The 8772-nt window shown below is 39.2% G+C and overlaps 1 protein-coding gene, 1 long non-coding RNA gene and 1 other non-coding gene across 3 annotated transcripts; 2 read left to right on the top strand and 1 right to left on the bottom strand.

Annotated features, from left to right (window-relative positions):
• On the bottom strand, window positions 1-72 carry TRNAE-UUC. Its single transcript has one exon. It is a non-coding gene; the product is annotated as a tRNA-Glu (tRNA).
• A 2771-nt stretch (window positions 73-2843) lies between these two features.
• Window positions 2844-5270, top strand: LOC115929228 (histamine N-methyltransferase-like). Its single transcript, XM_030997810.1, has 3 exons — window positions 2844-3088; window positions 3883-4221; window positions 4540-5270. Exons 1-3 carry the CDS (start codon window positions 2860-2862, stop codon window positions 4992-4994), a joined length of 1023 nt encoding a protein of 340 aa, XP_030853670.1. The 5' UTR covers window positions 2844-2859; the 3' UTR covers window positions 4995-5270.
• A 1023-nt stretch (window positions 5271-6293) lies between these two features.
• Window positions 6294-7136, top strand: LOC115929267. The gene is made up of 2 exons (XR_004066409.1): window positions 6294-6835; window positions 6873-7136. It is a non-coding gene; the product is annotated as an uncharacterized LOC115929267 (long non-coding RNA).
• Window positions 7137-8772: the final 1636 nt, after the last annotated feature.

Raw genomic sequence — 8772 nt, 5'->3', positions numbered from 1 at the left:
CTCCCGTGCCGGGAATCGAACCCGGGCCGCGTGGGTGAAAACCACGAATCCTAACCACTAGACCACACGGGATTACCATGTCGAGAGGGGCTCAACATCCAACTTTATTTAATAAAGAAGGGTGTTGAATATACCCTACTGATCGAGCTATGACGCGGATCCATACTAGAGCAACCGTTGTGCCTTGTTTCATATTGCATCATTTATCAAAATGTAGGATTTTTGTGATAGATGTGCAATTATATACTCTTCTCTCCCGGAATATATCATTAGCGTATGGAAGTGTAATAGACTGAGCTCAAATATGCACATACAAATTAGCCTATCAAGCCGGAGGAGCACTAATTTTTGTTCTTCCAAATTCGCGAGACAGTATTTAGCGCCGAATCAACACCCCCCTCCCCCTTGCGCCTGGGGAGGGGGGTGTTGATTCGGCGCTAAATACTGTGTAAATAAGCGGACACTTTTTTTTTTTTTTTTTTTTTTGAGTCCCAAGAAAAAACAACTCAACCGAAAAGTCGCTCAGTGGGGGGGGGGGGGGGGGGGGGGGGGGGGGGGGGGGGGGGGGGGGGGGGGGGGGAGTGAGCACATTTTTTTTTTTTTTTGGTCCTCGAAAATTTTAAAATTTGCACCCCCCCCCCTATTTTGGGGGGCCCAACCCCCCAAAAAAGTAAAAATCGCGTGATTTTACATGATTTTTTTTCTCAAGGGGGGGGGGGGGGGGCGGGCCCCCGGGCCCCCTGGATCCGCCACTGCCCTCCCATACCCCTCTAAAAGAAAATCATTCATAATGTTCATACTGTCGCATTTTACTACACAAATATCATGATTGTGCTTTTAATAAAATTCATTTCTAAAAAAAACAAAAAACATACAAAAACAACAAGAACACTAATCCGTCTTAAAGGTACTATGTCCCTTTTGCAGCCAACCTCAAATGCTGTAGAACTTTGCAGGAATTATGAATATGTCATGTATGTCCTATCTGTGAAATTTAAACATTAGCAGTGTCCTCATATTCAAATTATGCAAGGAAACCCGTTTATTTGCTAGACTTCACTGTCAGACACTTAAGTGACTGACTGGCTTTTTTTTCTTCTTTAGTAATAACATACATGAAAAGAGTTGTAAAGGGTACATGGGTATTTGTCTACATCAATAACCCACTTCTTGTGATTGCCAAGATTAAACTGATTGAATCTTTGCGCAGCATAAAACATATGACCATTCGGTAAAATTGTCTGAAAATCAAGACTATTACTTTTGGGCTCTATAGCCCTAAAGTCGATTTGACAACAAATAGTCATTATTTTCTCACTTGAAGACATTTTCAAGCCCCACCTTTTTTAGGGAAGTTCTAAATTAGTATTATCTTTCAAATGCAGTTGGAATTTAACTTTTTCATTTTTTGGCCTGCAAATGGGACATAGTACCTTTAAACTTCTTTTTTTTGTAAACAGCCCATATGCGGATCTAGGCCTGATCATCTGTAAATATTTAATTTAAAATAGCATTACAATTATGTCATATTTTAGCATTTTACTTAACCAAAAATATCATGATGTAATATACAAATATACAGTGCCTTGAGAGGTTCTGGTTAAAACTATGCGCAAGAGGTGACTCCAATAGTACTATTTGCTGAGGGGCGCAGCCCCGAAGCAAATGGTACTTTTGGAGTCACCGAGGCCCATAGTTTAACCAGTACCTCGAATAGAAGGCATGGTATATTTGTTTTATATCCTGCATCAAAAATTTATTTAAAAAAAAAAAAAAAAAAAAAAAAAAACTTTTTGGGAAAAAAAATTTAGAACAAAAAAAATGTCAATTTTTATCTAAGAAGATTTAAAATATTTTATTTTCATTAAATTAAGATTTGAAAAAAAAAATTGATTCAATTAAAAAAAAAAATTCACATTTTTTTTCAACTCCCAAATAGTAAACCAAAATAGTACTCTCATATAGTACTTTCTAAAAATAGGTCAAATATTTCTGGTCATGTGACGAGCTCTCAACCAATCAAAAGCCAACAAATTTTTGATGCAGGATATAATAATAATTATGATAGAGGGAAATAGAATTCAGATAGCACTTATACGGGCCTACAATCCAATCCAATCCACAAGATATTTGATATAGCGCCTTTTCCTTGCAGTTACAAAGCGCTGCACACACGCTCCACAATGTTTGGGTCACTATACAATATAGACACCATCTTGCCAATGGCAGTGGTATAATAGCTCGTCTGTAAGCCAGACTAACCATTGCAGATAATGTACCTTTTATTTACTTTTACAACACGATTTAACCTTTGATCATGCTGGCTTTCAGAAAACATCCGCAGTGGGGAGACGGTATAGCATTCATGTACACACACAGATATGCTATATAGTGCATTACAGCTGTTTTATGCACTGTTGACTGACTTACATCAAGGATTACGAAACACCAAAGAGCAGTCGGCAAAAATAAAAATGTAAGTATATAGCATGTATAGGTAGATCTATAGTCGACATAATTATTGTATACGATTCTTGTGATGTCTTTTTACGTGAGGCGGAGTTAACCGTAAACTCGACCAAATACAAATTCGGCCGCCAAAATCTCGTTCAGTTAAACAACTTTGATCCTGATCCTTCGCGCCCCCCCCCCCCTCTTTCTCTCTCTCTCTCTGTTTTATTGACATCATTAGTATGCCTCCACCCCTCTGATTCATATCTCTTTAACGTTCTTTAATCCTCTATGTTTACGTTTGTTACAAATCAATGCACTGAATACTTCGATTTCATTTCATTTCCACTTGCTGTAAAATCTCTTTCATCAATCAGCTGCCGTCTCTAAGTTCACCAAGTTGTTGCCATGGAGATGTCTGGAGAGAAGATGAGAACCCTTGAGATGAAACCCTTGGTATCTGATCTTGATTACTACGCGGAGGCTTACCGAGTTTACGCGGGATTCTCTGGCCAAAAACTCAAGACTTATCAGAAATGGGCAGACGATGTCTTCATTCCGACAGCAGTGGACAAGCTCCATGGATCCTTTCAAGGAGCTGAGGAGTTCAGGATCCTCGGGATTGGGAGTGGAGGAGGTATTTATTTATTTATTTATTTATTCATGATTTCTTTTAACAGTTCCACTGGAAGCCGGTGGATCTGCTTTTCAAGAAAGCCCTTCATAATACAATGACAGTATAAAAACATAAGTATAATAATACAACAATTAAAAATTGTACATACATGTCTAATATCAAATAAAAAAAATAATTATATCTTTTAAAAATAAGACTATTTGAATCATACAATATTTATGATCAATTGAAAAAAACTAAAAGAAAATGAATTATTACAATAGCAAAAGCACACCTAAAACAAAACACCCAAACAAACAGAAGAAGAAAAAAAAACCCACAATAAATAAAATAGAAATACTAAAGTATTTTGTCTCTAGATAATAGGGGTTCGTAAGAAGAAGATGGGGCATTTGATAATAAACTAGATCTTCCAGACGGTGCAAGATTTTGTACGGGGCACATGATGCCACATGCAGGTTTTTCAAAATTGTCTGACAAGCAGGTCTGATAAAATGCATTCCGTTTTTAACGGGCGGTCCCCACCCGACACCTTCTCTAAGATTCGCCTGCAATTATTGCTTCGAATCATTCCGAAAAAATCCTCTAATTGACAAACAGATGTACTCAGATTTAAAATGAACGGATTTTTATTTTCCCACTCTAAATGTTACTGGATGTTTACACGCCTTTTTCATGCTATTTTTGTTATCCTTATTTTGATACATCTGGATTTCTGCACGTTTAATTCCTTCGCATGAAAATTGGATGCCTCCTATGTAGTTCGCTTCTCCTAAACCGTTGTTGTCTTTCAGGTGAGATTGATGTCTGTCTTCTAGAGCGGCTATCATCCAGGTTTCCGTCCATCACTAACACTGTCATCGAACCTTCAACAGAAGCAATCACCAGGTATACAGCTCTCCTCCAAGAGAAAGAGGCCAACCTTCAAGGGGTCAAAACTCAGTTTAAGCAGACGACCATCCAGGAATTTTGCGCGGAAACAAAAAAGGCGTCAACCGGCGATTCGCGCCCAAAATTTCACTTCATCCACGCGATCCAGAGCTTGTATTATTCGGATGATTTGAATGGTACCATTTGGGATATGTATGAGATGCTTGAAGAAGGAGGAGCAATGCTCATCATTATGATGACGGGTGAGTTATGGTCATGTGACCTATTGGGAGGGAGCCATTGGTAAAGTTTCTTTTGCGCCAAGCTTTCTTTCTCCATCCAGTGGATTTGTCGGTAAAGACAATAGTTAAAACGAAAGTCCAATCGGCAATGGCCGTTGCACATTTACTGGGGGCTCTATTATGAATCTTTCACCGTTTGAAATGGATATAACTTTCTTAAATTCTGTTATATCTATATTATTTGGGCCATGATGAACATAATATATGATAACTATATATTACGTCTCGAGATGAGTCATTTGTTTTTGTTTTTGTTTCTGTTTTTTGCACTTTTGGCAGATGATCACATTTTATACCGAATGTTGGATAACTTTCCTTTCCTCGTGGGACAGAAAACGCCATCCACCACGAAGTTATCCAGCAAAGACATCACGAAAGCTCTCGAACAACTCGGACTCGCCTACACCTCGCACACAGTCAATACCCGCACCGAGGCGAGCTCTTGTTTCAATCCGGAGTCCGAGGATGGGAATAAAGTCCTGGATTTCTTAACCAACACTGTTCGATTCAGGGACAATGCACCACCCGAGATATGTGACAAGGTTCTAGGGTTCCTGCGAGCCATCTGCCCATCGTCTGTTCCTGATGAGACAACGGACGAGGCAAGAGAAGGGGTTGTCGGAGGGGAGTATAAGACGCAGAAGAAGTTGCTTTTTATCAGGGACGCGCAATCAGTCATTGTGTTTCGCCAGGATACAGATGGAGCTTTACAGAAAAGTGCTATGAAAATGTGACTGACTGTACAGCACAAAAGGGTTTGTCAAAGGATAGTTCTACCAGGCAAAAAGCGAGTACAATAATATTGAATGACGAGAGAACGAAGCGTCTGCAAGTGTTGTCGATCAGAAGGGCTATACCTGAAAAAATTTACACGTGACATTTCTTAATTTGACTGCATGGGGGAGCTAGGCCTGGGTACTCACTGTACCACACTAAAGTGAAAACATAAACAGCATATTCTATTTTTCGGGAACAGTTAAAGTTTATGAATGCAATTTCGACCAATCAGATTGCTGGATTACTTAAGTGAGGTATATAACATATTCTATTGGTCTTATTCTCACAAAAATTATATTTAAAAGATTTGAAAGGAAATTAATAGTATCAGTATTGTGTAATTCTATCAAATTGTCACGACAATGCGTAATTGTGAAATATAGGCCTTTCGAGAAAGGAAGAGTAATTAGAGAAATGTTAAGTTTATGTTTAGTATTCATAATGAACTGAAAAGTAAAGACGATTGCATTACGTCTTATCTACTCATTTCCTTCCTTGTGTATGGGCTTAGTGAACGTGTTACCACCAATTAAATAATGTGTTTCTGTCATGTACATGTACCTTGTTAGAAATACAACATGTATGTGGGTCGGCAGCTCACTGGAGAACTAAGTGAAATAATAAACATGCAAATGGTGATTTACTAATTATGCTCAAATTAGACTCCCTGGATAAAGATTGACTATGTATATATTGTGCGGCGGCGGATCCGGGATTTTCCAAAAGACGAGGCGGGGGGGGGGGGGGGGGGGGAGGCCATTGTGTGGGGTCCATGGGCGGAACCCCCGGATTGCCTCGAGTTTTAACAATTCAGAATATTCAAGATAGCCGTCTTGAGCTATAGAAATTATAAGCCATTCCTTGAAATTTGTACTGCTCCTATAATTTTGTTTATTTCGTTGGAAATCAACCATCACACACTCACAGACTCTCTCTTAAGGACAATTATAACATAGTAAAAAAAGGGTTGTCTGGCGAATAGGGGTGTCTAGGGCCCGCCATAGATCATTTTTGAGTTGCAGGGGAAGAGCCCCCCCCCCCCCACGGACGCCCTCAAGTTTTTAACAATGTAGAACCTTCAAAATGGCCGTCACTAGCGATAGAAATTCACGCAGCACGTATCATTTCATTTCGTTAGAATTAATCTCTCTTTCTCTCTAATATCATATCACTTTTTCTCCCTACCTCCCCCCTTTTTTCCCCTCTCGCACTCTCTCTCTCTCTCTGTCTCTCTCTCTCTTTCTTCCTCCCTTTTGCCCATTTTTTCTCTTTCTTCCGTCGCTCTCTCTCCCTCCCTTTTTGTTAATGGGCTGCCAAAAGGTGGGGTTCGCGGCCGATTCGGCCCCTACCTGGATCCGCCACTATTGTACATAATTATTGTTCATACACGTACATGTATATAGGTCAGTTGGCGTATAGTTGAGCCAAACTAAAAACTATAAGGGGTCAAAGACGGAGACTGCAAAATTTGGTGGAAGATCGCCCTCATTTGTGAAAATGTTTTAGTTGTAGGATGGTACCCTACCCTGCTCAGGTACAAATTTGGGAGGGGGGGGGGAGGGGTACAGTTGTGTTCCTCAGGCAATTCCATTATGCGAATTCGAGCTTAGCTCACGAATCTATAAACTGAAAATTTGTCATAACACACTGATCCATTTACTTTGAGAAGACAGACAACAGACATTGCCACCTGCCTGAGATATCGTCAGCATATCTTTTTCATTGTGATTAGTCCTTGATTTTGATCAATAAAAACTTTAATTAAAATAAAACATCCCGAATGGCTAACTAGCGATCGGTTAAGGGTCAGCGTGGAGGTGTGACGGGGATATAAGGTGCATGCATTAGTGGCTTACACTTAATCTGAAACGAAACTAGTTGGCATGAACACAATAACTACTGTTAAATATCTAGGCAATCATATTTCATAACATCTCTATGTTTTATACGTTTTGTATTGTATGTCCTGCTTCGGCATTTATGAGCCATGATCTGGACTTTCTTATTATAATATGTCTGTGATTGTGCAATTCTTTTATGTTTATACTATGTTCCTTTATTGAAGATTTACAATAAATTGATACAAAATCCACACAAAACGCCACTGATGAAATCTGATTTTCTTGATCAATCCAGCGCCATGATTATTGAAAACATGTGATTCGATATACTTAACCGTCGAACCTTGATGTTCCAAAAATAATACATTTCTAAACCAAGGACGTTAACAGCTAGGCGGGGAACAGGGGCACGTTTTCCCCTGCCAAAATATCTTGATCAGAACCATAATTAAAAAGCAAACCGTCAAGTAAATGTCTGGATTTTCGGTCAAAGCTTGTATCTATACTTGTATGTGTCTGTATTTCTACATGAATTCTGTGCAGAATGGTACATTCTGCTTAAATTTTACTCAATGGTATATTGAAATGCTTTATCTTTTTGGTTAATACCCCACATTTTTCTCCAGTGTTAATAGGCCAGCTACCTCTCACCCCCCCCCTCCCCCCGTTCCGTCGATCCGCTCTCTCGCAAAGTACTGCCCAAATTTTTTAGAACATATTGACGACCTCGCAATAATGATGCTTGTATTTTAACACCTACTTTTCTACGTCATACACATAATCATCAGACAATAATTACTCGAATAATATCAATCGCGTTTTACACTGCTACAAAGGGCATTTAAAATTCACCCTATCGTGCTTTACATTTGCCGTCTCGCGGTCATGTCTGTGACACTGGGTTGGGGCAGATTATTTGATAATTCTCTCCATGTGTCGAACTTGGGCATGCAAGAAAGATGTGGCATTAAACCCTCCTACCTGTGAATTGAACTTGAGTGGGACGGGGTGCTGCTGGGTTTCAAAGTGACCCAACCATGATAGTGACTGCAAGAAGGTCACAAGTTCATTCGATTCGCTTTCTGGGATCTGTGATTTCATAACATAATCACGAACCCCCCCCCTCCCTCTCCTTGGTAGGTCTATCTATCTCACTATATCTCTCACATCTCACTCACGTATATTTCTCTCTATCTCTTCCTCTTTCTCTTCTTTCTTCTTGAACTATATATTTCTTATTACCGTTCTCTTTCCTCATTCTCCTTAATGATATTATATTTCTGTATCTTTTTATGAAGTTTTGTCTCTTTTTAATTCCTTTCTTCTTTCTAAAACATAAATTTACTTTCTTCCGATTCCATATCTTTATTTTTATCCTTCTCTTTCTCGTTTTCTTTTTTATCTGTCTTCTTTCCTTTTTTGATAGAATCTCTGTCTGAAAAACGATTTTTATAAACGATAAGGAATTTTACGAAATACCCATAATACTCTAACAAGTATATTATACAGAAATGGGAAAGCATATCGCAAACGACGGAAACGTGGACTACAGATAGATTCAGAATGAACTTACGACCTTTCTAAACCGGTATAGTTACATAACATACTGTCTGGAATTTACAAAACCTTGTTCGAGAGGTGTTAGCAGCCCATGTAGTTTTCATGGCTTGACCGTATTGTTCGCGTGCAAAGGCAATTCTTGTTCAGAGTAATGCAGCCCCAAACTCACGCAAAGAATCCCTGAAATTTTGGGGCGCAAGTATCAATTTTACTTGATGTGCAAGAAAGAAGCAACATTTGCCTCATCCGAAGATTGATTATCTTAACGGATATTATTACTAGCTCTCACTGACTTCGGTTTGAACCTGTGATCACGCGCAGTGGCGGATCCAGG

The sequence above is a fragment of the Strongylocentrotus purpuratus genome, unplaced genomic scaffold (genome assembly GCF_000002235.5).
Source record: "Strongylocentrotus purpuratus isolate Spur 01 unplaced genomic scaffold, Spur_5.0 spur5_scaffold_4, whole genome shotgun sequence".
Classification (NCBI taxonomy): Eukaryota; Metazoa; Echinodermata; class Echinoidea; order Camarodonta; family Strongylocentrotidae; genus Strongylocentrotus; species Strongylocentrotus purpuratus.
This window is presented reverse-complemented; position numbering and strand designations above follow the sequence as displayed.